The 27,470-nt window shown below is 61.4% G+C and overlaps 1 protein-coding gene and 1 long non-coding RNA gene across 7 annotated transcripts in view; one reads left to right on the top strand and one right to left on the bottom strand.

Moving 5' to 3' along the window:
* Nucleotides 1-66: 66 nt before the first annotated feature.
* Nucleotides 67-6,326, bottom strand: LOC109273895 (uncharacterized). Its single transcript, XR_002083323.2, has 2 exons — nucleotides 5,978-6,326; nucleotides 67-5,875 (listed from the first exon to the last, which is right to left on the bottom strand). It is a non-coding gene; the product is annotated as an uncharacterized LOC109273895 (long non-coding RNA).
* Nucleotides 6,327-6,787: 461 nt separating this feature from the next.
* SAMD11 (sterile alpha motif domain containing 11) overlaps nucleotides 6,788-27,470 on the top strand; it is a 24,465-nt gene continuing 3,782 nt past the window's right edge. Inside the window, exons 1-13 of one of the 6 annotated variants that reach the window (XM_053899149.1) lie at nucleotides 6,789-7,771; nucleotides 8,923-9,014; nucleotides 12,958-13,139; nucleotides 14,527-14,577; nucleotides 18,564-18,688; nucleotides 21,951-22,040; nucleotides 22,214-22,348; nucleotides 24,309-24,471; nucleotides 25,573-25,688; nucleotides 25,918-25,996; nucleotides 26,080-26,594; nucleotides 26,837-26,961; nucleotides 27,325-27,435. In XM_053899149.1, coding sequence (XP_053755124.1) covers nucleotides 7,255-7,771; nucleotides 8,923-9,014; nucleotides 12,958-13,139; nucleotides 14,527-14,577; nucleotides 18,564-18,688; nucleotides 21,951-22,040; nucleotides 22,214-22,348; nucleotides 24,309-24,471; nucleotides 25,573-25,688; nucleotides 25,918-25,996; nucleotides 26,080-26,594; nucleotides 26,837-26,961; nucleotides 27,325-27,435 — 2,301 coding nt within the window. In that variant the 5' untranslated portion in view covers nucleotides 6,789-7,254. Of the gene's footprint in view, nucleotides 7,772-8,074; nucleotides 8,177-8,922; nucleotides 9,015-12,957; nucleotides 13,140-14,526; nucleotides 14,578-18,563; nucleotides 18,689-21,950; nucleotides 22,041-22,213; nucleotides 22,349-24,308; nucleotides 24,472-25,572; nucleotides 25,689-25,917; nucleotides 25,997-26,079; nucleotides 26,595-26,836; nucleotides 26,962-27,324; nucleotides 27,436-27,470 lie in introns of those variants that run through there. The other 5 variants (XM_053899152.1, XM_053899151.1, XM_053899153.1 and 2 more) reach the window with 5 other exon arrangements.

Raw genomic sequence — 27,470 nt, 5'->3', positions numbered from 1 at the left:
GGCCATGAGTGCAGCTCATCTAATACATAGCAAGGCGTCAACTAGAAGCACCAAGAAAAATCCCAATGTGTTGATGCCAAACAAGGCATTATGCAGAAGCTGACAAGTTTGCTGAGGGCCATGTTCCCGGCTGGAAGATGGGATGACCCAGCCCAAGTCCTGGCTTTGCCCCTCACCAGTCATGAATCACCCCATCCTGTCTCTGAAGCCCCAGGAGCCCGGGAGCCCACACACACCTGCTGGACTCAGACACACAGTTACTCAACTGCTAACATGTGGCAAACTCAGGTTTTTGCAAGGCCTCCCAGTCGGAAAGAACGGTCTATCTGTTCTGCTGGAAGGAGTCTGCAGCACGCTGACATCTGTTAGCATCTGCATGTACACAGAGCATGAAAGGTCAGGCTCCTTTGTTCTGAGCAGGGCACGAGGACTCCACATCTGGGGATGCCCACCCTCCTCTACGCAGAGGGAAAACCCCCTCAGACCGGCCTCAGTCCTGCCAGGTGTCTCTTCCGCTCCCACTTTCCATGGGCCTCCAAGCAGCCTGGCCAGTCTACAGGTGGGAAGGCCCCCAGGACCAACCTGGGACTTTGTTAAACGCCCTGGAGAAAGAGCCAAGCTGTGGCCTTGGACAGAACCCTGGGATCGCTGCCCTTCCCCTGCCCACGGCAGGTGTGGGTCCGGCCTCCGCAGGCGGGTTCTGCTCAGTGTCTCAGCCCACACCAGGCTGTGCTCTTCAGTCCAACACACTTCTGGGGCTGCACCTGGGGCACCGTGCAGAACTTCAAAGGGTCGGACATCACAGAGTTCCCGCTCTCATGGCAAAATGTGCAGAGCTACTCTGTTGTGAAACCACAGACAGCAACGCGGAAGATGAAATGACCCGGTGGAGGACGTGGACAGTTGCAGTAATAAAGGAACCCTCATACCCAGACGGGCACCCACAACGACATCACTGCACTCAGCAGGCATATCACCAACTCAACCAACCCTTGCAAGGAGGACTGGGCCTTGGATGGGGTCGGGCTAAGTCATCGCCTCAGAAAGCCAGCCTGGGCTGCAGTTGTGAACCAGTAAAACTCACTGACCACCTCAGCATGCTACTTCTGAAAACCCCTGATGTGACAAATCAATGATGACAAGGTGACTGTTGGTCGTCTGGGTGACCCTGATGGTGGAACTGTGCGTGAAGTACGCCCAGATAACCCACCCCTCCTCCCAGGGTAGGCAGGCACAGAGTTGCAACCCTGCTGGAGCATGGTAGATGAGGCCGGGCCAAGAGATTCCCCCAGGCTTGGGAGTTTTCGCTCTCTCTGAAGAAGACGATGCCTGTGGCCAAACCTTAAGAAGCTTCTGGGGATAGGAAGGTATTCAGAGTCCTGCCTGGGCAGAAGCGCAGTGGGCAGGTGCCGGGAGAAGAGGTTAGCAGGCCTGGGGCTGCCTCAGGCCAGGGAGGCCAAGCCGGGCGGAGGGGGCCACACCAGGGTGGAGCCCTGTAAACAAGCCTCAAATGCTGACGCGTGGTGGGTATGTCAGAAAACAAACAAAAGTCCTGCTCGCAGGGAGCTCACATTCAGCAGGAAGCCCAACATAAACAGTCCCTTCCAGGGCCAGTCTGGGCTCGCTGTGGAGGCTGGGAGTCTCTCAGAGCTGGGCCTGGGGGCAGTACCTTCCAGCCACCCACCCTCCTAGCCCTCCACCAACTGGCCCCTTACCTCCAGCTTCCCTCTTCCTCCAGGATTTCTGTGCCGAGGGTCCCCGCCTGAACGTCCTTTCTCCTTCAACTTCCACTAACAGTCCTGGCAGAGGCCTACCTGAGCCCACTCCTCCCCCCAGAGGCCTGACTGCTGCCCTGTGACTGAGGGTGGCACATCCTAGCGTCTCTATCAGGACCGTGGTAGGTTCCGAATGCTCACAGGTCTTCCCAGGCCAAAACAGGTGAGCAGGCCAAGAGTGAACATGTGACCAGCACAGCTGGGATTGACCCTCCAGGGCCTACACGCCCACAAGGAGGAGCATGGGTCCCCGAGGCCTTCACGTGGGATCTGCACTGAGCGTGAGCAGCAGGACTGTGGTCACAGGAGGAGGAAAGCACACTCACGCATAAGCACACAGCATAGACACATGTGAGCCCATGGGTAACCCTACGCTCTCGGGTAAGGGTCTGTTCTTCCCTCACGATCAGCCCCTGCTGGCACACTCCCGAGACGTGGGGGTGTAATGGGACTGGAACTGAGTCTGCGTGCAGCACCACTCTGATAGCTCTGCCACTCCACTCTGGTCATCTCCCTGACCTGACATCTGAAAGATTACGGTGCTGCAGTGGCTTGTGCCATGAGGGATAAGGACCGCAACCTCATGGACACACAGCAGGACAACAGCTGCAGCCAGGGGTCCCCTCGACCCCCTTCCCACCCCAGGCCATGTCCAGGCAGCAGACCAGGTGACGTTTGCAGGGACAGAAAGGGGTGGAACCAGCCCACGTGCCCATTCATTGGGACAGATTCTTCTGTCTCCGGGGGCCCTAGAAGACTCTATTCCTGCCCTTTGCTTGGCCCTACCTTGGGGTGAACCCATCCCCCAGCTCCTGGACTTTGGGCCCATTTATGGAGAAAGCATCAAGAGTGTGCTAGGCCTGCCTCACCGTGCTGACCAGGGCACCTGTAGCCACATTTCACCCTGACTGCCCTGCTCCGGCCAAAGGACCCCACAGATTTTGAACCCCTATCTCATTTTCAGATGGAGAAAGTAAGGTCCTGAGAAGGGCAGAGAAGGCTGGGTCGTTCGGTGGCTGGCTAGGAGGGCCCAACTCTCAGGCCGCTGAAGGGTCTGCCACCTTTACCACCTGTGTCAGGCTAACTCCAGCACAACCCAGGCCCAAGAGGGGCCACAGCACGTGACAGGCTGCCTGAGGCAGGTGCTGCTCTCTGTCCCCGGTGACGCCAGTGAGTGGGTGTCCTCACTCCTCCTGCAGAGGAACTTGGCTTGCAGAGCCGGTGGTAGCCAGGACTCCCATTCATGTTGCCAGACCAACAACTCCCTCTGTATGGCTTCCGAGTGTATCCAGTGCAGCCTGTGGTGTGTCAAGCTCACCTGTGTCACTGTGTTTTTGCCTGGGGTCACTGTGTGTGTGTGTGTGTGTGTGTGTGTGTGTGTGTGTGTCTGCTTATGCATGATGCAGCAGGTGAATATCATGGTATATGTTACCAATGCTCTGGCAGCGTGTGCCTTGTGGGTGCCCCGAGTCCGTGAGCCCACAGGGGAATGTAGGGTTGACCCTAAGCCCTATCTCCCTACTCCTTTATATAGCATCAGTTAAGGTCAGTGAACAGGCTGGCCTCGGAAACATGTCTACTCCTGAGGCACGGCCTGCAGCCAGCTCACGGCGGGCCGAAGGCAAGGCAAGTCTTAGCAGGGCAGCCCCTCCTGTGTCTGACCTGCGGCTGGGAACAGACACATTCCTGGAAGCTCTGACCACTCTAGCAGGGAGTGTAAAGGAGCCCTAGCTGATTTGCCACTGACCTCTGACCTCCCAGGCTAACTCTTCCGAGTGGAACACTGCTGCCAGCCAGCAGACCCTTGCTCCAGACATGCTGTCTTGGGTACGACGGCTATATCCATCTGGTGCTCATGCTGCAGGCCTGTGTGTCTATGTATGCTTTTGCACAGGTGTTGGTGGTGTCTTTGATCTTGGATGTAAGTTAACACACATACTGTCTGTGCACGTTTGTGGTGAGGGTGTCAGCCTCTGTGCTGTGTGTGCAGCTTGGGGAGCTGCTGTGCGTGCATATGGAAGCGTATAGGCATGAGCTCTTGCGAATGCCTGCATCTGTTGGTGGCTTTGGGCACACGGATGTGTACCCATGGATGCGTTTCCTCACAGCTGCGTCAGCTGTGCCCACACCTGTGTGATCTGGCCCTACATGCCTTCCTGTGTCTGGCATGTCTGGGCCTGCTCTCCCGCCCCGACAGCCGCCCTAGATGAGCTCAGGAAGACTAAGGCTGAGGGAGCAGGTCTCCTCTGCGTCTCTTTTCTTCCAACCTCACCCATCTCTCTTCCCTGGGTTCCACATCTGGTGCTCAATAAATGATTGCTTGGTGAAGGAATGGCTGAAAAGGGGGCTTTAGGGGGAGCAGTCTGGGGATGAGGGTAGGTAGGCACTCCAGGAAGGGAGGGACGCTTCTGGCAGGAACGCCAGTTGTGGACAGGGTCAGATAGCGCCAGAGGAGGCGGTCACGGCTGGCCGAGCCCCGGGTTGGGGGCAGCAAGGTCTACGGGCTGCCCCGCGTTCCCCGGAGACGTCTCGGGTCACAGTCTGCGCTGCTCAGGCCGAGCCGCCCCAAGGGTTATTTATGACCCCCCCCCTCCCCCTCCCTGGCGGCGGCGGCGGCGGCGGTGGCGGCGGCGGTGGCGGCCGCGGCTCCGGCCTCGGCCCAGCGGCGGAGGGCCCCCAGAGGGGGTACCGCGAGGAGCGAGGGCGCCGCGGAGGCCCGGAGGAAGGGGAGGGGGCGGGGCCTCTGCGGGTCGGAGGAGGGGCTTTGGCCGTCTAGCCCACCAGTGTTCCCCGGGGTGCCGCCAGGCCAGAACGCGAGGCGAGGGGTGATTCTAGAGCCAAAATTCTGTCCGTCTGACCTCTGGCTCAGTCAGAAGTGCAGAGGAGCACACGGGGCCCCAGATGCCAAACCAGGACAGAGGTGGATAGGAGGGAAGAAGTGAGCAGATCCTTGTGGAAGGAGTAGAATGTCCAGGACTAAGGACGTCTGATCCCTGTGGGAAAGTGGCTCTGACCCTGTGGGCAGAGAGGTCTATTTCCCATGAAGAGGGGGAAACAGGTAGGGGTGGGGGTAGGGGTGAACTGATTAGCCGAAGTCCTGGACAGCCCCTGGAAGGGGGTCTCCTGGGAGTCAGGGAGTGGCCCTTGGAGGAGAAGGGGTTCTGCAGGGAACTTTGACCCCAGTCATGGTCTTTTCAGGAAGGCACCTTGGTCCTCCAAAGAGAGGTGGGGCAAGACAGTAGCATGGAGGTTAGGTTGGGTGAGCTAGGTTAGCCCCCATACCTTGCCAGCTGGATCCTGCTCCTGAAAGCCAAGGTTGGGGCCTTCTATGCCCCTCCTTCCCCACTGTGGGCCTGTTCAGGATGAAAGAGGCCAGGGGTGAGTGAGGGGTGCTCCTGCAGAAAGGAAGGGAGGCTCCCTCCGCAGGCTACATGGTACCTTCTCACATCTAGAGACATACTTCACTAGGCTTCCCTCCCCAAACCTTAGTTTAAAGGTCAGGGGTTAGGAGGCCTAAGGATCCGTGAACAGGTGCAGACAAACATGAGAAGAAGCGAGTGGAGGAAACCATCTTTTGAAAGCAGTGTCAAGGCTGTGGTCAGACACGACAGTTGGCCCCCCTCTGAGTCCTGATAGCCTCTCCACACGGTGCCATGACCACAGATTAACATGATGGCTGCTCCGTGGGCCATGGCTCTTGGGCAGCAACAGCCTCCTGCATCTATTAGAGACAGAGGCACCACACCTGAGAGCAAGACAAGGGCCACCAAAGGTGAATGTGCCTCTAGGGTCCGACATTTTCTGGACACCCTGCCAAACGCATCTCACAGGGCTGGCGGGGGGAGGGGGGTGCTGCCTACGTGCTGGGTTTGGATCTGAGGCTACTTTCTAGCTTGTCCAAAATAACACACCAGGGAAAGACAACCCTGTCTCAGCAGCTGCTAGTGGGTTTCTGTTTCTTCTCCTAATGCTCCTGCTGCAAGCTCCCATGCTGCTGTGCAGGGAGACGGGCGGGAGAAGCTACCCTCAGTCCAGACCTGCTACCTCAGGACACCAAAGTGGACATGGATGTAGCGGGTTCCTCTTCCCCAGACCGGCTCCTAATAGGGAACAGAAATGTTCTCAAGTGCACAATCCCACATTCATTGGCCCCTCCTCTTCCCCGCATCCCCCAACCCTCACTCAGACTGGGCTCAGCCCACCTTCCTGCCCCACAACGTGGCTCAGATATTGTCTGTCCTGGTGTCAGACGGCCTGGATTTAAAGCAGCTGTGTGACATCAAGAGAGTTACTTGACCTCTCTGTGTCTCACCTTCCTCATCTATAAATGAAACAATGAGGAAAACTCACTGAGATGATCAAGTGAACTAAGGCATGTAAAGCGCATAGTAAGGTGGCAATAACTGACAGAACTGTTGTTACTCACAGAGCATGAAGCCTCCCCAACACATCTGCTGAGGCCACACGCCACAAACCCACAGCCTCACGCCCTGCAGATGCAGAGGAGACCACCCACGCCCGACAGTAATGCCCACCACCCACCGCCCCTGTGCCAACACTCCTACCCAGAGCCGCCACGCAAGCACGCAGTCCCAGATCACCGATCCCCCATCGGCTAGGAGCCCACTCCGGGTTTTGCCCCCCCCCCCCCCCCCCCCCCCGGTGCAGTCCCGGACTCCAGCTGCGCCTAGTGACTCCCTCAACAATGGCGCGGTAGGTGCGCGCAGCTTCTCGCTGGCATACGCCCCTTCGCACACCCGGGACTCCCTTTCTCCTATCCTCGTCCACTCGGGAATGAGGCAAGGGTGCGTGCAGCCCCGTCCCGCCACCCCCCCGCCGCCAGCCGCGTGAGCCCAGTCGGCCGTCACGCACCCCCTGCCGGAGCCCGCGCCCGCCCGCCCGCCGCGCCGGGGCCGTTTAAATGGGCCAAGTTGTGGCGGCGGCGGCGGAGGCGGCGGCGGGAGTCTCCCAAGTCCCCGCCGGGCGGGCGGGCGGGCGGGCGCGCGCCAGTGTACGCGGGTGCGCGGCCGGGGCGGCGGGGCGGCGAGGCGGCGAGGCGGGACCTGGGCCTGGGACCCCCGGGCGGGGCGGGGCGAACGGCCGCAGACTTCCCGACTCCACTGCCAGGCTGGGCCCGGCGGGCAGTCCGGCGAGCGGGGCGCGGGGCCGCCTCACGGGGCGCGGGCGCAGGTGGCCCGGCGCCCTGTGGAGCCCTGGCGCTCCGGAGCGCGATAGGAGATCGATAGCAGCTCCCGCGGCACCATGACTCGGGCAGCCGAGGCCCCGCCAGCCGGCCGGGAAGCGGTCCGAGGTGGCCCGGCGGGCGGCGCGGCGGCAGGTGCTGGGGTGCAGTAGCGGATAGGGCGGGCGCGCGGCCAGGCGACTCCTGGGCCCCCGGCCCTCGAGCTCCAACTCCAGCCCGGGCCCAAGCAAGTTGCGCCGGCGGCGGAGAGCCGGGCTGCAGGGCCACCGGCCCGCCATGCCGGCGGTCAAGAAGGAGCTCCCAGGCCGCGAGGACCTGGCCCTGGCTCTGGCCGCCTTCCGTCCGACCCTGGCCGCACTACCACTGCCGCCGCTCCCAGGCTACCTGACACCACTGCCAGCCTCGGCCGCCCTGCCCCCGGCCGCCTCGCTACCCGCCGCGACCGCCGGCTACGAGGCGCTGTTGGCTCCGTCACTCCGCTCGCCGCGCGCCTACCTGAGCCTACACGAGGCCGCCCCGTACCTCCACCTGCCCCGGGACCCCCTGGCCCTCGAGCGCTTCTCCGCCACTGCGGCCGCAGCACCGGATTTCCAGCCGCTGCTCGACAACGGCGAGCCGTGCATCGAGGTGGAGTGCGGCGCCAACCGCGCGCTACTTTACGTGCGCAAACTCTGCCAGGGCAGCAAAGGTCCGTCCATCCGCCACCGCGGGGAGTGGCTCACACCCAACGAGTTCCAGTTCGTCAGCGGCCGGGAGACGGCCAAGGACTGGAAGCGCAGCATCCGCCACAAAGGTGCGGCCGCCACCGTCCCTCCTCTACGCTCCCCGAGGACCCCTGGGTCGGGACCCCCTCATTCTGCCACCTGGGAGACTCCGTCTCCGCCCAGAGAGGGCGCTGCGGCTCCGGGGCTGCAGCAGGGACACTCCCCCGCCAGCCCTCCCACCCCCGGCGCCCCCTCCCCCCCCCACCTCCGCAGCACGGTCGCCTTGGTGGACCGAGGCAGAGCTCCCTCGGCCTCCACCGTCACCCCAGCTTGGGCCGCGGTGCTCTGGGCTCCCAACTGCACGCAAGCCGGCCCCTCCTCCCACTCGGAAGGTCTTTGCGGGATTCCTGGGCATTGTGGCTCAGGGGAAGTTTACGGGAACTCGGGAAATTGCGGGAGACCGGCTGGGCGGGACACACTTCCCTCCCTGGTCGGTGAGCCCCCAGGATCCGGCGGGAGTCGAGGGACACACATGCGGCCGGGCTGCCGGTGGGACTTGGTGGAGGGAAGGGGAAGGTGTGTGGGTGGCGCAGGCAGGTGGGGGCCGCGGGGGCGCGCGTCGGGGCGGGGGCGCGCGCGGAGCTGGAAAGGCAGCGGGGCTGGTAGCAGCCTGCTTGGAGAATTCAGGAGTCTGGCTCCGAGCGCGCGAGGTGCGGGCGCCTGAGCAGGCAAGCAGGGGAGGCGCGGTGAGCGCCAGGCGCGGGGGTCGGGGGTCGTTAGAAAGTTAGGGACCCGGTCGCGCTGGGCTTTGGGGTTCGCGGCTCAGCTGTGGCTGCCCTCTTCCCGCTGCGGGGTCACGCGCAGTCCCGGGTCCTGGCGGCGCCGTTCACCTGCGCGCTGGATCGACCTTCCTGGGCCCGGTTCCCAGTCCCCGCAGACAGGCTTGGAGAGGGTTAGGACGCAGGGGGCGGGGAGGAGGCGGCTTTTGGTCAGGGGAGGGCGCTCGCCGGGAACTAGAGTTTCTGAGCTCCGCAGATCCCCGTGGCGTCCGCGAGGGTGGGGTGGGCCGCAGGGCCTCGGGGTGGGTTCGGAAGTTGGCCTGAGGTGGTTGTTCACACACGTGCCGGGAGGGGGAGCGGGCCTCGCAGTTTACTGCGCCCCGAAAGCGTTCCTGCGTGAGTCGACTCTACCTGTGCCCAGCCCTGCTCTCTCACCGGTTCTGCCTCGGCCCTCCTCACAGGAAAAAGTCTGAAGACGCTTATGTCCAAGGGGATTCTGCAGGTGCACCCTCCGATCTGCGACTGTCCAGGCTGTCGAATATCCTCCCCAGTGGTGAGATGTGGGAGAAAAGTTGGGGCTTTGGGATCTTCTTTCTCCCCTGCAGAGTTTGTGCCTGTTTTCTAGGATCCAGAGTCCGTGCCAGTGTGCAGGAGGGAGCCCCTGAAGAGCAAACAGGGGAGACTTTGCTTTGGGTGGGAATCCTGGGGGAGCCCTCTCCCCTTTGGATGCAGGGCCTGATCACGCCTATCTTGGAGCCACTCCTTGGGGAGGCTTGGAGCTGCTTCTCCTGAGGTCCTGGGGACAGGGTGTGAAGGTGTCCTCCCTGGACATGTCATCCAGCTGTGGCCTGGGGATCCTGCCCTGTCACATGTCGGGGGGTGGGGGGGGGGTCCCACTGTGTCAGCTGGCCCAGGTTGGGAGAGAGGCTGGTCCCAGGGTAAAACTTGTTCTGGGATGTAACAGTGTTGGCTGGCCTGGATGTGCATTCTGGGGTGGTCACAGCTTAGCTGTGACTAACATGTGTCTCTGGGATGCCAAGAGCTAGACCCCTGCTGGGCAAGGCTCTGGATGTCCAGGAGAGTCTGAAGATACAACCCAATTAGGGGCAGAATCTGAGCAGTGTGGGCCTTTAGTGTCAAGAACTGGGGTTGGAGGCTGATGTGGGGTCCCCAACCCAGCGCAGACATATACGACCCCCTCATTGGCCTAGGGGAGCAGCAGAGATCGGGGTGCTGTGCCTGCCCCTGAAGCACTGTCTTCCATGTCACATGTCCTCCAGGCAGCGGTAGTTGGAGGGTTGATCTGAAGAGGAAATTGTCTCTTGAGAGGAACCAGTTTTGAGCTTCTGGGGGAGAGCCACTTAGGGCCCTGGCCCTTGGTGGCAGTTAGGGTTACGCCGCTGTTCCTGGCACCATCAGCAGCACCCTCTCACAGGAGGTGGTGAGAGAGGACCCAAGACACCCACCTTCGGCTTCTTTGCTTTGGGCTAGAAGTAGGAAGGAGAAAGGGACGTCTTGGTTCCCTTGTGGACCCCGGAGGTAGCTAAGCTGGGCGAGCTGGGAAGCCACAGACACCCCTGTGAAGACAGACACCAGATCAGATGCACAGATTGGACAGGGGAAGGGGGATACGGCCACACCTCCCCTGTGTACCTATCCCACTCACGTGCCTGACACGGGCTTATCGCCAGAGTCTGTTGCACAGGCAGCCGGCCTCCTGCCCACCACCACGGTTCCTGCCTGAGGCAAGAGACTGAGTTCCTTCCCCACATATGCACCTTTCCAAGGAGCTGGTACTGGAGAAGAGTCCTCTGGGCACCTTCCAGGCTGGCCTGGAGTTTCTCTTTGGGTCGGAGGGGACCAGCCTCTCCCAACCCACTCTTCCAGAGATCTCTCCCAAGAGTGTGGGGTACAGGTGGCCTGAGCCCAGTATCAGTTTCCCCAGGACACTGCTTGGATTGGGGGCAGGGTGGGTGGGTAGGTCGGGCAGGGATGAGGCCCAGCCTAGAACTGCCTACTTGTCTGGGGCTCCCAGGTCACTGCCCTACAGGAGGGATGCCTCAGACCTGGGCCTGCCTCTCCTGAACCTGGTCCCTCCCAAGCCTGTCGCTGTACCTCACCCTTAGGAAGGAGCTCCACAGACTTCCTTGTCTTTCTAGCATCCACCTTAGCCACATAGAGACTGTCTTGCTCTACACCCCCCCACAGCCAGGCCCAAAGGTACGTACACACTTCAGAGCCACAGATACTCCAGGGGCAGAATGTGGGTGTGCATGTGGCGCAGGAATCGTGCAGCCATGCAAGCTGGCTTTCATGCACCCACGCTTGCACTCTGAGGGGCCAGTGCTTGGCGAGGGGCAGAGGCTGGGCACCCAGCTTTCAAATCTGTGCTGCTGAGCACAGGTTGAGGTCTTGGGTGTGCCTGGGAGGCACGTATGTTCTCTGTCCTTGGCTGGGGCCCTGGTCCCTCTTCCTCAGTTCCCCTTCACAGGAGCCACTCCAGGCCAGCACAGCTGGTCAGGCTCCGTCCCAGGTGGCAGTCTTACTGCTGTCATTTCCCTCTCCTCTTCCTTGTCTTACAGATGAGAAGCAGAGGGAAGTGCATTTCCTTTTCTTCTCGAGGGAATAGTTTAACTAAAGCAGAAAGGAGAGGAGGTCCAGGTGCTTGGGCTACAATAGGCTAGAGAAGGGCAGGGCTGAGGGGACTTCCCAGCAGTGCACACTTCAGACAGGCCAGGGGCTGTTGAAAACACTTCCCCCTGGAGCCCACTAGCTGGCACAGAGAGGCGCGGGGACCAGACAGGCGGTCACACCTACAGCCTCACCCACTCTCTGCTATTTCCAATAGAGCACAGGGCCAAGGCCAGGGTCTCAGAAGGGGCCACAAAGCAGGCCCTTTCATCTTTCAGGCCTACCCTCAGACTCCACTGCCCCACCCACCCCAATGCTGTCCCGTATATCTCATTGAGTGTGTTGCAGAGAGGAACATGAGGGTGTCCCAAATGGATTCATAAGGGCTGGCTTATGGAGACTGGCTCCTGGAGTCTGGGGATGGGGCTAATTGTGGTCCCCAGACCCAGTTGAGGAGGGGGAGAAGACCAGGGCTCCCTGGCTCTCGGCACCACAGCCCAAATCTGGAGCTTGAGTGGGCTGGGTCTGAAGAGAAGGACTCTGGAGGACAGGACTACTGTGGTGGCTGCACAGCTGTCCATTAGGTCCAGGATGACACTGGTGAGGCAAGACCCTCCTTCACACCTTCCTCCTCGGGCCCCCGGGTATGGTGGCATTGTCCTGGCAACAGGGAAGAGGGTGTCTGAGGAGGCCTCAGTAACTGAAAGGATGAGAGAGAATTAGATAATCCCAAGGTCCCTGCCACCTCCCGGAAACAGCAACCCGTTATTAAATAAGAAAAAGCTTCCTGCCCACCAGAAAATAATCAATAACTTTTTTCTTCCACTGGGGCGGCAGGACCTAAAGACACTGGAGGGAGCGGTGGTATATAGGGACCTTGCCTGTCCCGCTGGTGTGTGAGCATGCTCAGCGTGGACAAGCTCAGTGCGGACTGGCCTCCACGTCTGTGCAAATGCCTCCTGCTCTGATCTCCCAGCGTACGGCACACACATGCATCCACATACTCGCAACATGGGGGCCGGGTGGGGAGAAGTAGGTATTGTGAGAGATACTGAATCTCTGTTTCTGACCCAGAGGCTGGGCCCCGAGAGGGGCAGGGGAGAGGCTGGGCCCCCAGAGGCTGGGTCAAAGGGTCTGGGCTGGTAAGGCCTCCCCACCAGGTGACCTGCGAACCCCAGGACTGCAGTTTGCAAGGGGTCAGCAGGCTCAGGCCCCAGACTCAGGCTTCACACTGCCCTTGAACTGGACCTGGCATGGCACTAGCAGAACAGAAAAAGGACCCGGCATCGGTTGGGGGTTCACACGGGAGCTGTGTGGGATTGTCCGGCAAACACATGCAGACAGTGGTAACGGCACATTGAACAAGTGGCAGAACACAGACCTCTGCTGTGGGGGCTCTCACGGCCTCTTGGGGCTCCCTGGCGCCAGGAAAGCTGGGGCTGGCCTCCAGGTGGACATCCCCACACTCGGGCCGATCGCCTGTGGAGGGAGCGAGGCTGGAGTATGGAGTCTGGACAAGGCATGTGTCACGAGCAGCCTGGCCAGGGCCCACAGCCCTTCGCCTCACCCCCCTCCAGGGTGGCATGGAGCAAGGAAGGTGGTCTGGAGGGGTCGCTGACCCAGGCCTCAGCTCTCTGCTCCTGTCTTCGCCTGTGGCCACCGGGGCTCATGTGGACGCTGGGGCCTGCACTGCAGGCTAGAAGCACCTTAGCAGGGCCTTTGATGGTCCCTATTTGATCTTAGTGGTTGCTGTGAGGGCTTCTGTCACCCGGGCCCTGCCCGAAGGTTGGGCCTGGGGTGCAAGCTGCCCAGGAGGCTGAGGGTCCTGATTTAGCCTAACCTTTCTCTGCTCCCTCCCTTCCCAGAACCGGGGGCGGCTGGCAGACAAGAGGACGGTTGCCCTCCCCACTGCGCGGGTCCTAAAGAAGGAGCTGACCACCAGCTTCTCAGCCAGTGATGGTGACAGCGATGGGAATGGCCCCGCCTACGGGCAGCGGCCAGGCTTGAAGCAGGAGGACACCCCACATGTCCGTATCATGAAGAGAAGGTACTTTTACCGATGACCAGGTGGGGAGGGCACATGGGCTCCGGCTGTGGTGGTGAGGGAGGGACATCAAGACTGGGGCCTCCAGGCAGCTGAAAGCCAGGCCAGGGTGAGGGCCCTTGGACCTCAGGACAGGGCCCAAGTTTGGATTTTCTTGTCTTGGTATCTGCCGAAGCTGAAATAGCCTGAACTCCTCCATGCCACGGGACCGTAGTGAGAACCCACCCGGAGGGAGGGGCCGACGTGGTTCTGTGGGGGGGAGGAAGGAGGCTGGGCCAGCGGCTCTAGGAGGAGGGCAGTCAGGGAGACCCAGGAAGGGATGGCCTGGCGCCACCACAGCCAGGCAGAGAGGAGGAGGCTGAGCAGCCCCTCTCTGGGAGCAGCCCCTAAAACGCTCGTGCTCATTCTCCTTGGCAAGCAGCGGCTCCCCTGGCTTCTCACCGTCCCTTCCAGCCTTGAGGGTCACTATTCCTGACTTCCCACCCTCTCCCCTCCTGGCAGAGGCACCTCCCTCTGTCCACTCACCTCTTCATCCCTCCATCTGTCTGTCTGTCCATCTGTCTGTCCATCCAGCACATGTCACACATCCCCAGATCCTCGAGGCCTTTTCTCTTCTCGCCTAGTCTTTTAACATGTTCCAATTTCTCCTACCCTCAAATAACCCTCCCAAACCCCCAACACCCCCACTTCCCAGCCCCCATACCCCCGCTGGCTAAGTTGACACGCCCACACAGGCTTCCAACCACCCTCCTTCAGCCTGAGGGTCTTTCTGGGAGCACTGCTGTGGGTGAGGACACAGGCACAGGGCAGAGCTGTTTCCTTACTTGACTGTCGTACTGTTGTTCTGGCATCCCTCCTACCTACGGGGTGCGGTGCTCACTTTCGAGAGGCAGACTGGTAGCACCTGGGACCCAGGGAGCTGCACCCACCTGGGCTGACACTGAACCATTGGTGCTAGCGGCAGTCAGGGGGCTTGCTCCGTGCCCTAGTTCCAGCCTGGCCGAAGCAGCTCTAACAACAAGCAGTTTGGGTTCAGTCATATGGCTGCTGGGCAGAAGAAGCCTTAGGCTGCCCTGCCCCCTCTGCACAACGTGGCAGCTCTTCTGGGTTCACTGCACCAAGAGGCAGAGGTATGGCAGCCTCGATTCCGTCCTTCCCAGTTTCTTTGTTCCGTGAGACCAGGAACTGGCTCCCACCCCATGCTTCTACCCTGATGTCAGCCACCGGCTGGTTGAGCTGGTACCAGACGGCACAGGAGACAAAGCTGAGCCAGCCCAGTTCCCTTGGGGCCAGCGCTCTGGGGCAGATGAGGGCTATGCCATACCCATGCCCTGCTGTTCACGTACTAGGTCCTAGAGGCCACTTTGACCCTCTGCTTCTCTCCTTGCAGAGTCCACACCCACTGGGACGTGAACATCTCCTTCCGAGAGACGTCCTGCAGGTAGGGTTCGGGTCTGGGCCAGGCTTCTCCCCATACCCTGTGCATGGGCAGGACGGAGACCTGTTGCCCCATGTCCCCTGGGTCTGCTGCTAGATCTCTCTAGCTCCCTCCCTTCCTCCCCTCCTTACCCTGTGGTCTGTCTGTCGACTTGTGCCCGGGCCTTGACAGCAGCACAGGCATGGGTTCTGGGCAGCCCAATCCTGGAGCCAGAGTGCACTCCCCTTCCCACATGGGACTGGCCATTTGAGTCGATCTGCCCAAAGGTGAGGCCGTGACCTCTCCCTCTCACCCTCCCAAAGACCCACCAGGAGGTGAGAATGGTGGTGTGTACATGGGATCTTACAGGATGCATAGGCGTTTACTAGGGAAAGAGGAAGTCTGCAAAGGTATGGAAGAACAAGGCAAGGGGATGTGTGGGATGGGGGTGGGGGCTTGGGGGGAACTGGCAGCTCTGACTCAATTGAATGCTAAAGAACTTTGGATGCTGAGGCTGTAGGACAGGGTCCTCCAGGCAGTGAGGAGCCACCAGAAGTTCTTGAGCAGAGGACTGACGGAGTGTTTCGATGGGGTCCTTCTTGGAGGCCCTGCCCAGGAGGTTGGAGGTTTGCTCCAGTACACGGCACTTCAGGCTGTAGAAGCAGGGTGGAGGGCAGGGGGGCTGCAAACCCAAGACTCAGTAAGGAGAGAAAATGAGGGGACCTGATGAGGAGGTTGGGGGACATTGAGAAGGCCCAAGTTCCAGGTTCCAGAGGGGCAGAGGATGGTCAGTCTGTGGATGCAGCCCCCCAGGCTGTGGTTTCTGGTCAGCGGGGTCAAGTCTTACCCTGGGGCTTCCAGGGAGGACACAGGAAGGGGCCAGCCCAGCAGGTTAGGGGCTTGCACTCCCCACCCCCAGCCTGGCCCTGTGCCATATGTGTTCTTAGTTACATCTCTGAAAATGTTTGGGTCCTAGAGCCGGATTACAACGAAAACACCTTCAAACTTATTTCCACCTCATTCTGAAGTTGCCCACTCAACTGTTCATTTTTATGAACCGTCATGAACATTGATGACATTTTATGAGCCTTTTACTTGGGAAGCTACAGGATAAATTTGTCAGCGAAGCTTATAGGGAACCCAAGGGAGGCTCCTGCATTCCTAGAATGACTCCTCCTTCCTGCAGCCCCCTCCTCATCCACCCCGGCCTTGTAAAGTGAGAGAAGGTCCCAGGTGTCCAGACGCAGGGGGCCCCTGGTAAGGGGCCAAGTCCAAGGGCATGTGGGGTCCTTCACTCTTGCACAAGCTCCCAGAGGTGGCTGGGATGACTTTCTGGATTTTACCAGAGGGGAGATTGCAGTCTGGGGGCAGGGGCAGAGCATGGTCAAAAGGACTTACGGCCCATCCGCCCACTACCTGCTGATACGGCCCCTCGGCCTCTGGCCAGGCACACAGCCCAGCTGCCTCACACTGCCCCCTCCCCGGCTCTGTCTTTGTCTCTTCCTGGCTCCTTTTGGCCCCGTCTGTCTGTCTGTCCTTGTCTCCTGTCTGTTCTCTAGGCTCTGTCCGTTCGTCTCTCTGCTATTCTCATCCTTTCGATCTCTGCATCCGTCCACTCGATAGTGCCTGTCTGCTCGAACGTCCTCATCTCTCACTCTCCGTTTGTCTGTCTCTCTCCATCCATTGGCCTGCCTGCTTGAAACTCCCACCTCAGGGGCCATGCACCCCAGGCAGCAGGCAGAAGATATGGTCCCTGCCCTCCTGAGGCCCCTGAGTTGGCTAGGATATGGGCAAGGACTGGACAGTATGACGGTCGCTGAGGGAGCCTGGAGGAGCCCAGGGTGCCCCTCAGAGGGAGTTGGGCTCCAAGGGGCAAGACCCTTCTCCCTCATCCTCCAGCATACCCTCCTCCGTGTAGCCCCTTCTGTCACTCAAGCTCTCCCCCTCACCTTCTGACACACAGCCCCACTCCATGGTGCCACAGAGAGCCTCCCAAGTCCCTCATGGGCTTTGTCCCTTGTGCACAGCAGGACGCAGCAGAGGGTGTTTCCATGGCCACGGGAACCTCGTACTTGGGATGCCAAATGCAAGGCTTACGCATTTTCAGCCTGCTGTTTCTTTGTAGTTCTTTATATAAAACCTGGCATATTTGTTCAGTGAGTGGCCAGATGACCAGAACATGTTTTCCAGGCTGTCTTGGGCCCTGTGGGATAAACCCCCAAGGCAGAGAGCAGAGGTGGGGTGGGCGGCAGTGTTCTGGTTCCCACTAGGCCTCACTTCCACCGTGCCACAGCACCTGAGTGCCTGAATAACTGACCTCTCAGTAAAAGAACTGATGGCCATAGTGGGGGGGGGGGGGGGGGGCGAGGGTACAGTCCAAGGACGCTGTGTGGGTGCTGGACTAAGGGTTCATGGGGAACAAACTGATGGGCTCTTTCCTCACCTATCCGGTCTGCGGGTAGTTGGTTCACTTCCTGTAGGAGCCCTGGGGACACCAGAATTGGACCCTCAGGGGAGAACTCGGAGGCGTCTCGAGACACCCCCTCACCCCTCCCTAGTGCTGAGGACAGCAGTTCTCTCCTCAACACCTTCGCATTGATGAGGATGATAGAGGGATGAGAATTGCTGCCAATTAATCCCATAAAGTACTTACTCCCACCCCACCTGCACTCCTGTGTGCGTGGGGGGGCCCTTCTCTCCTCCTGGGAGAGGTGGTGGGGGTGGGGAGAGAACCCACATCTGGGCCTCCCAGAAGGCTCTAGAGCCCAGCCCTGGAGTCTTTGGGGGCTGAAACTGATCTGCTTAGGGGCCAGCCTGGATTAGCCTACTCCAGCCGCCCAGGCCAGGGGGGCTGGGGGCTACTTAATGAGGTTTAGGGTCGGTTCCCAGGTCACTCCGTGGAGGCCCTCTAGCAGGGGCCCAGCTGGGAGGCTGCTCTGGTACAGGTGGGCCAGGGAACGATGGTCCTGGGGAGGGTGGGGCGCCAAGGGCCCTCCCTGCTCCTCTCCTGTTCTGTCTTGACTTCCTGTTGCTCTAGGCTGTATCTGTGAGATGGCGGGTGACCCTTCCCCGTGCCAAGAACATCAACAGCAAATGGGGCCATTTACACACACAGTCGCACTGAGATCTTCTCACTCCTTGTTTTCTCTGGGACTCTGTGCTGTAGGATTGAGCTGATTTAGCAGGAAGAGAAATGAGGAAACAAAAGAGTTAAATACATGCTTATTCCAGGCCCGCACATGCCTGGTGGCTGAGGCTCTTAGCTGGGAGCCTTGGGGAGAGCAGAGTGTCCTGAACACACGGGAGGACCAGGCTCCCCATTCATGTTGTATGTCTGTGTGTCTGTGTGTGTCTGTAGGTGCATGCTCTTTAGGCCCTTTGTGTGAGTGTACATGTGTCCCTGTGTGCGCACACACCTCATTGGCTGCAGGACTTTGGTCTGAATCTTGGTTTCCTTATTTGAAGAAATTGAGGGTCTGTGAGTGGTTACAAGTTTTAGTTGAAAGAGCGCGTGCAACTTCCTTAGTGAAGCACAGTAGTTAAGTGCTAGATAAGTGATATGTGCATGTATGACAGTGTCCTCTCTGGGCACCTTCTCATGAGCAGACCCCGCCCCCCCCCGCCCCTTGCCTGGTGATTGCTCTGGTCACTCTGGGGAGAGCATGGCAAAACTGAGCTGGGCTCCTGAGCTCTGTACACACCCTCCCTGGGGACCATGGTGGGGCCTGAGTGTAAGGTCCCGTGCCAGGTAGACACTTGGCAGGTCCTAGTGGTCTTGGGTGGGACTGGATAGGTCACACCCACTAGATGTTTCCCCTGGGACCGGCCGTGGGGATGCCCACATGTGTGCTGTCACAGGCCACAGAGAGGTGTGTAGGAGGCCTTGCACTTCTGTGTTGTCCTCAGGCTCTATGCGTGCCCACACTCGAGCTCAGTCAGGCATTTGCTGTACCCAGCACTGGGCACACGGCCTCTTGGGGTCTTACCCTCGCTGTCTTGCTTCACAACAGCCAGGACAGTGACCTGCCCACCCTCATATCCAGCGTCCATCGTAGCCGCCACCTCGTTATGCCCGAGCATCAGAGCCGCTGTGAATTCCAGAGAGGTGGTGTGGAGATCGGCCTGGGAGCTGCAGGTGAGGAGCTGGGGGGGTGGGGGGGAGAGAACAGGGCTGCCAGGGCCACTGCAGCTCAGCCTGGGGACAGCCTGCCCTGCCGCCCTCCCAGTGTCTCTGCTCAGCAGCTCTGGATGCCGCCACCCCCAGCAGCCTTGGCTGACAGCCAGGGAGGCCAGCGGAGGCGGGAGGTGGCAAGGCCGGCTGTCCCCTGGGGCTCCATGTGATGGTAATTGTGTTAATCCCGGCCAGCTGGGCAGACAGGAGGCACAGGCAGTGGCTCCACCGTGGCTGCTTCTGGGGTGGGCTTGGAGTGGCCAAGGCCACTGCCACCCCCTTCCCATAGGAGCAGAAGCAGGAGGACAGTCACGGATGTGCAGGCCTCACAGAGGCTCAGAAATGCACATCGTGAATGGCTCACTTGAGGGCAGGGACACGCTCTACATGCATGAAAGTGCCCACCGACCCCATGGAGCACAGGCGCCTGGAGGAAGGGGGTCCATCGCCTAAGAGAGGGGGCATCTCTGCAGGGGTGAGGCAGGAGAGTGCTAGCTCAGAAGCTCCTGGGGTCATCTCAGAGGGTCATCTCAGAGGGACGGCTCCTGGGGGCAACAGGAGCTCAGAAGGAGGGGGCAGCTGGGGGACACCGCGCCCCCCCCCCCCCACCCAACAGAGGAGTAGGCCAGAGGGGACTTGGCCACAGGGCTTTGCTGCAGAGAATGGGGCATGGCTGAGCTTCGGCTAAAGGGGAGGTAAGAGGAGCTGGCAGGGGTCCCTTGCAGTCCTACGGACCCCGGGCAGGGAAGTTTCCGGCAGTGGCTACAGCTCTCAGAAAGGCCGGGAAGAAGACGGTCATCCCCCATTAGTGCCCCCAGGCGTGCCTGTGCCTGGGAAGGCCTTTGTGGGGTGGGTGTGAGGGGGCTGCTTCTGGAGCCTTGTTGGAGGCGGCTGAGCAGGCAGCTGATAAAATCTAATTGCCCCATCGATCGGGCGGAGCTGCGGGAGCCACACAGTGATTGAGATATTCTAAGCCAGCAGGCCCTCCCCATGCTGCCCGTACACATGGAGACCTCCCCACGGCACACAGCACGAGTGTGCATGCGTGCCCTGCTCCCAGCTGGGGCTGCATGCCTGGGGCCTTCGCGTGGCCCCGCACCCAGCTCACACCCCGTGTCTGGGTGTCACCATGCCACACACCTGTGTCCTCACTCTCACTTTACGCTGAGATGGGCGTACAAGCGTGTCAGGGGTCACAGGTGCTCTGCATGGAGTGTCACATGTGTGCGCCGTGCCCAGGTTTTGTCAGAGTTTGCCCTCTCCTCGGGGCTGCAGTCCCCCATTGGCTTCCACTTGTGCCTGTGGGCCCTTGGGTGGAGACATTTGCCTGCCGTCACCTCCTCTTGCTTCTCCGGGAGCCGCTTGTCAATCTTATTCCCACAACCTCGGCCCTGGTCCTTCCCTGGATCCTAGACAGGAAGGGCCGCGGAGGACTGTGAGGGGCTCGGCTGGGGTCCGTGCTGGCATCTTACAACTGTGTATGTGGGTCTATGAGTGAGTGTGGCCCTCATCAGGGACTGGTGGGCCCCCAGATCTCCATGGCGGGATCTTACTGTAGTCCCGGGGCTGAGTCTCACTGTGGGCCCTTCTGCCTCCAGCAGCACCTCCCCCAGACAGAGGGGAGCCTTCATCCCCCAAGAGAAAGGGGAAGGGGAGGTTCCACTGTGGAAAATGGGAAACAGAACTCAGGGAAGTGAGGGTGCCGGGTTCTTTGCTAAACCCAGAAGGGGTGTATGCAGGATGCGGTGTGGACCCAGCCCAAAGCCACTTCCAGGCCTAGCACAGCTGGATGTTGTGGCCCTCCTGCCCTGAGGCCCCAAGGCTGTTGGGGGCTGGCCCTCATGCTGGTTGTGCCCCCTACCTGTCCTGCCAGGTCACTGAGGTGGGGACCCTTCAACCAAGCAGCGAGGACCTCGTCTCCCAGGGCAGGGGTTGGGCTGCCGAGCCCAGGCCAATGGCAGCGAGGTGGCTGAGATCAATAAGTTATTAGCACCATTCTGTCAGCTGTAAAGTGGAGATTGATCGGCCTCTCACTGCTGCCGCACTTCCCCGGCCTGATAAAAATGACAGATTAAGGGAATAAGAGAAAGGAATTAGGCTCTGGGAATTAGGCTTCTGGGAAGCCTGCCTTGCTGAGGTGTCATGGCAGGCCTGGTTCACAGAGGGGGTAGCCCCCTCACCCCACCCACCCAGGCGGCCTCTCAGGTCAGAGAGGGGGCCAGAGCACAGGATCTGGCCTGGAGGCCAGCACTGGGGTGGTCCCAGGAGAGCAGGGCATCTGCTGAGCTGTTCAGCAGAGACCCCCACCCCAGGCCCTGAGCTCAGGAAGGAGGGATTAGGGCCTGGGATGGAAAGGTGCTGCCTTGGGGAGACAGATGAGTATGTTTTAGATGCAGGACCTGAGAGAGGCCTTCGGGAGAGAAGTGGGGCTGCCCCTCCCCCCACTACTACGGCCAGGCTGTGTAGAGCAGGTGAGACCGCTCATCAGGGGCGCCCTCAGGAGCTCAGAGCCCAGCTGGGCAGGTAGGCAGGTGTGTGGCCGGAAAGGCCAGGGTGCTGGCTCAGGCCTTCTGAGGGCAGTGAGGGGTGTGGCCTTGGTGGAGGTACCCAGGAGTTGGTGTGGCAGGTGTGCCTGACCTTGGGGGCTTCAAGGTGGCCTTGGGGGCCTGCTGCCTAGGGACTTCCCTGAGCAGGTAGAGGATAGGGGAGGTAAAGTGGCTTCCAGTCTAAACCAAAGCCTTCCATTTCCCTTTAGCAGAATGACCAGGAGGGACCATTACTTTGTACAGGAGACTAATCTGGCTGGGTAGGGGCAGCAGGGTGCCTGTGGGGTCCTGAGTTGGCACCTGGGCTGTTACCACAAACCTCCTGTCACATACACACATACCCCAAAGCCCAGGATCAGAACTGTCCCTTGACCTGTCCAAAGTCTGGCAAGATGTCCTTTGGGAGCCTGGGCTGGGAAAGGCTTTGACCTGGCCAGGATCCAAGGGCACCTGAGCAATGATGGATTTGGTTCCCCAGCATCTCTACCACCTGGGCCTCCCCAGCCATGGTACGTGCCCCCTCCCCGTGGCACGATCCCCTACCCACGTGTGCTAAGCTCTGAGCTGAGGTTGGCGGTGACCGAGGCCTGGGCTGGGTCCCTCCCTGCCCCTGGCCTTCCCAGCCTCCATCCCCTCCAAGCCCTGAGACACAGGGTGGGGCTCACTCTACCCTCCCCCAGGTGACCTGTTGGGCAAGAGGCCAGGCCGCACCCCCCACGTCAGCAGTGAGTGCCCACTGGAGAAGAAGGCACGAAGCAAGCCACCCCAAGGTGGGAACTCAACTTCAAGGTGGAGGGACAGGTCCCAGAGGAGGGAGGGGGTAACTTAGACCCTGCCGAGGCAAAATCAGCCCCACAGCAGGGTCTAAGAGGGGAGGTTCTGCTTCTCTCCCATGGTGGTATCTGAAGGAGAATCACTTTACCTTATGCTCCTCCCAACACAGAGACTCTGTTGCTGCCAGAACTAGGGCCCAGCATGGCCCCTGAGGATCACTACCGCCGGCTTGTGTCTGCCCTGAGTGAGGCCGGCACCTTTGAGGACCCGCAGCGTCTCTACCACCTGGGCCTCCCCAGCCACGGTATGTGCCCCCTCCCCGTGGCACGATCCCCCACCAAGTGTCCACCCACATGTGCTAGGCTCTAACTGTCCCTGGAGGCCTCTGCTCAGTGTGAAAAGAGGCCCTGGGGTCTTTGGCTGCTAAGACCAAATCTGGGTCTGGATGTGGGTCTGTAGGCCCCTCAGTCCCTACAGGCCCCTTGTAGGTGGGCAATGAGGAGTCACTCTCCTCCCCTTCTGCCCAGGCAGCCACTTGCCTGGGCAGATGTGGGGGATCCCCCACCTGCATACCCCACTGTCTCCCAGACTGTCTAGCAGACCCATGCCTCACTTGTGACAGGCAAGCACTGTCATTTCACAGACACAGAAAACAGAGTCTGAGGTGAACCCCAGTGAGAGTGGGAGGTGGGGACTGAACCAGGCCCACCTGCTTCTCTCCAGTACATGCAGCTTCTCTTTGTCCCTGGGTCTATATGCTGTAGTCCTTCCTACTCCAGCTGTCAGGGCCATGTGTGAGATTGTGCTAGCCACCTCACCTGGGGGTCAGCCTGGGTCTCTAGGTGGGAGGGGCCAAGAGGAGGGGAGTAGTCAGGCTAGGACATCCAGAAGGCAGGATGGGCTGCAGTTGGGATGTGGCTACCAGGACCTCACTGGTGCTCAGGAGAAGCTCCAGCTGGAGGCGGGGACCCTGCCCCACCCGGTTCCCCACCCTGTGCTCTGTCCATCTGTCCTTCCTGCCTCTCATGGACACACCTCACCCACCCACCATCTGGCACCCGGACCAGCTGCACCTTGGCCTGGCAGACCCCAGCCCCCGGTGCTGCCGCTAGCTTGGCTTTTCTGGCTGGAGGTGGGTGAGGGGTGCTGGGAAAGGGGGCAGGATTTCTCCTTACACAAGGCACTGTCCCCCAGGGCAGTCAGGCACCGAGAGCCTGAATAATTCACCAAATGTTAATAATTTAAAAATCTTCCTTTTTAATTGCTTTCCCTGCCCTGCCTGGGGCCCGCTCGGCTGGCCTGCGCGGGGGAGGGGGCGCCGGCCACCGGGGAGCAGCACCGGGAGCCGGGCTGTCAATCATGGCCCTGCGCCGCCGCCCCCGCCGCGGAGCCGACTGTAAATAACCGAGGCCGTCGGGCGGGCGCGGGGGCGAGGGGCCCCGCTGGGATCGATGCAGGCGGCCGCGCCGGCTGGGCTCTGCGGGCTGGCACCCGGCCCGGGCAGGGCCCACCTCCGCTTTTCGGGTAATTAATTTATAAACAGGCGGCGGCGGCGGCGGCGGCCACGGCTGGGGCTGCGCAGGGCGGGGGGGAGGGGGGGTGGGGGGGGGAAGGGTGACAGTGGGAGTGGGGGAAGACTCAGAGGCCCGGCCGAGCAGGATGGAGGGACCCGGATGCGGAGCAGAGGGCTAGACTCCTCGAGTGTGCACGGAGTGTTACCGGGAAGGAAGTCACCTGGGCATCGTCTGTCCGGGGCTGGAGACCCATCCCCACGCCTCCAGGAGCAGGCCTGCCTGAGGATCCCTCACTCTTGGGTCTTTGCACAACACCATCCCTCAAGGCCCCCTGCAGCCTTGATCTCCATAACCTCTGAACTCCTGTCAATATCAACATTCAGAGGCCACAGAATCCCCTGAAAGGGAGGCCTTCCCCTCCCTCCCACTGCATCTTGGTTACTGGCATCCCCACATCGCTTTCAATGCTAACCTGCCCCTCTCTCAATACAGGTGGGTGCCTCCCAACCCCCACTCCCAGCGCCATACAAAGCTAGCCGCGCTGTTAAGGGTTTGGTCTCCCCTGCCCTGTGGCCTTCTGTTCATCTTTCTGTCCCCAGGACCAAACGGCAAGGTCGCTCTGAGGACATGCTCTCATCAGCACCTGGTCTCCTTGGTGTCCTTGGCCAGTGTCCTATGTTCCCCAGCCCTGGGGGAGTCTGGCCTCTAGACCACCACTGACCATCCCCACCCACCCCAACCCCCCCCCAGATCTCCTGAGGGTCCGGCAAGAGGTGGCAGCAGCATCTGTGAGGAGCCCCAGTGGCCTGGAAGTCCACTTACCCTCATCCACGGCAGGTCAGCGCCGAAAGCAGGGCCTGGCTCAGCACCGAGAGGGCACCGTGCCAGCTGGCACCCCATCCTTCTCAGAGAGGTACTGGGTGCCCACATCAGAAAAGGCCCCATATTCTCTTCGCTGGCTTCTCAGATACACCTAGCACCTGGTTTCTGCAGGTCACGTCCACAGCCTGCATCTGCCCTCAATCGTGCACACACTCTCCTCCCCCGCCACAGTCACACGCAGCCATGTTGGTACAGAACGTGTGCCAGGCAGTGTGCTGGCCCTAGGTTCATGGTCTGACCCCCGAGTTGGTCAGAGGCCTAGAACACTCCTGGAATAGAATGTGTGTGTGTGGGGGGGGGGGGGTGACCCCTGCTCTGGACAGGGTGCTAAGGGTGATGGCACTTTCCGTTGAGCAACTGTGGGACTGGCTGAATCCAGGTGCTCCAGAAACAGCTGAGGGCTTTGCTCCCCCAACAGGTAGGTGTGGGGGCTAGAGGCAGATTGGGGGAGTCCGTGGAGAGGAGGGTGTGGAGGGGGCGGAAGGCAGAAGATGGGAGCAGTGCGAGGCCTGGAAACCTCGAAATCAGCCGAGAGCTGGGGAAGGGAGCCCTCGCCCCCCCCCCCCCCCCCGCCCTCCGTCCACCTGCAGAGGCCAAGGGGTGAGCGAGCTAGGGGGCGGGAAGGGCTGTGGCGGCTCTCGGTGGTCTCCAGCCGGGCCCCGGGGTACAACCCCCAACAACGCCGAGCCCCCAGCCCCCCGCACCGCCCCCCCAACGGAGCGCTATCTGCAGCTGCCTCCACCGCCTCCAGGATTGCAGCTAATTGCGCCCCCGCCCCCCTAGCCGCCCAGGGTCCACGGGGAGCGGGGAGGCGGGGGCCCGGCGCGCCCCGCGCGGTAATTACCGCTGCAGTCGCCGCCGCCCGCCGGGTCAGCGCCTCCGCGCCGCCGCCGAGATTAATTGGCGCCGCCAGCCGGGGGCGGGGGCGGCGCGCGACCCGGAGCCGTAACGAGCGGTGCATCGACCGCCCGCGGGGCCGGCAATTAGTAGAGGCGGCGGCGGCGGCGGCGGCGGCGGCGGCGGCGGGGGGGCGGGGGGGTGGGGGGGTGGGGAGCAGGGCAGTTACGGGAATAGAGGGGGCGCGCGGGGCCGGGGCCTGCGGCGCGCACTCTTACCGCCCCGTCGTCCACAGGGAACTGTCGCAGCCGCCCCCCTTGCTGTCGCCCCAGAATGCCCCTCACATCGCCCTGGGCCCCCACCTTCGGCCTCCCTTTTTGGGGGTGCCCTCGGCCCTGTGCCAGACCCCAGGTGAGGAGTAGGCGGGTGCGCGACCCTGTCCTAAGGGGCTCGTGAGCGCGCACGCCGGGAGGCCGTTGGTGTGGGTGCACCCGGGTTTGCCTATGACCGACCCGGTTTCCACGAGGGCTTCCGTAGTACCTACCCTCGCCCCTGCCGAAGCCAAGGACGGACCAGGTGGGCTTGGGCGGCCCTAGACCACTCGGCCACCTGGCCTCGTGGTCTGTCCCCTTCCCACCAGGTTACGGCTTCCTGCCCCCTGCCCAGGCGGAGATGCTCGCCCGGCAGCAGGAGCTCCTGCGGAAGCAGAACCTGGCCCGGTAGGTGCCGTGGCGACCGGTGAGGAGGAGGTGGCCCTGCCGAGCCACATGACCCACACTACTGTCTGCTTTTCCCGGTCCAGACTGGAGATGTCGGCAGAGCTGCTGCGTCAGAAGGAGCTGGAGAGCGCGCACCGGCCGCAGCTGCTGGCGCCGGAAGCCACCCTGCGCCCCGCCGACGGCGCCGAGGAGTTGCAGCGGCGCGGGGCCATGCTGGTGCTGAGACACAGCTCCGCGCCGCTGCTGGCCCTGCCCCCCCAGGGACCCCCGGGCCCCGGCCCACCCACCCCTCCCCGGGAGCCTGTCCGCCGAGCCCCTCGGAAGGGGGGACCCAGCCCTGCCTCAGCCCACTCCAGTGAGTCCAAGGAGACCACGGGGGCTGGGCTCTGGGCACAAGATGGCTCTGAGGATGAGCCCCCAAAGGATTCAGAAGGAGAGGACCCTGAGATGGTGGCCGCCGGGGGCCAGGGCCCCACCCTGGGCCAAGCCCCAACCGGAGGGGCCAGCCCTGAGGGGAAGGGGCTTCTCTCAGGGTCCATGCTGCCCCCTCCACTGCCCCTGGGCTTACCCTACGCCGTCAGCCCCTACTTCCACACAGGTGGGCATCCCCTCTCCACGCTTTAGATCCCTCCAGGGGTGGAAAGAATCCTAGCTCCCCTTCTGCGCCCCCTCCCCCCACCACGCCCTGGGTCTTAGGGAGGGTGTCCGTGGGAAGAAAAATCCTTTTTAGTGTTCAGTCCAACATCTCTGAACATTTTGGGCAAAGGTCAGCAGACAGGGGTGGGAGCCTAGGAAAGAGCTGGCCATAGTCCTAGTAATACCACCCCCCCCCCAACCCAGGCACCATGGGGGGACTCTTCATGGATGGGGAGGAGACCACAGCCCCTGAGGACCTCAGCAAGTGGACAGTGGACGATGTCTGCAGCTTTGTGGGGGGCCTTTCTGGCTGTGGAGAATATGCACCGGTGAGGGGGGTGGGGGGACACCTTCCTCAGATGGTTCCGAGCGCCTCTCCCCGCCCCTCCCCATCTCCCCTCCTCAACAACAGTGTGTGGGGAGGAGGGGGATGCTGTTGCATGCTTCCCCCTGCCCTGTGCCGCGTCAGTGCCTCTGCCTCCAACACTGGTACGTACACGCTCAACACACAGACCTTCCTTCCCTTTGCAAGCTTTTCTGACACACCGTGCCAGCAGCTTCCCTTGGCCCTGCTCTCGCTGGAAAGCCTTGAGGCAACCCCAGACACTCAGTATTTGGTGGGCTGGAGGGACTCAGCAGGGTGGGCGGGCACTGGTCCCAGCACTCAGGCCTGGACCTCTGCCCGCCCCCAGGTCTTCAGAGAACAGGGGATCGACGGGGAGACCTTGCCCCTGCTGACAGAGGAGCACCTCCTGACCACCATGGGGCTGAAGCTCGGGCCTGCTCTCAAGATCCGGGCCCAGGTGAGTGCCAGCTGGGGGCAGCAGTCTCCACACAA

This window comes from Panthera pardus, unplaced genomic scaffold, assembly GCF_024362965.1.
Source record: "Panthera pardus isolate Hobbes unplaced genomic scaffold, ASM2436296v1 HiC_scaffold_11, whole genome shotgun sequence".
Lineage (NCBI taxonomy): Eukaryota > Metazoa > Chordata > Mammalia > Carnivora > Felidae > Panthera > Panthera pardus.
Note: the sequence above shows the minus strand (reverse complement) of the source record. Positions and strands in the feature narration are given on the sequence as shown.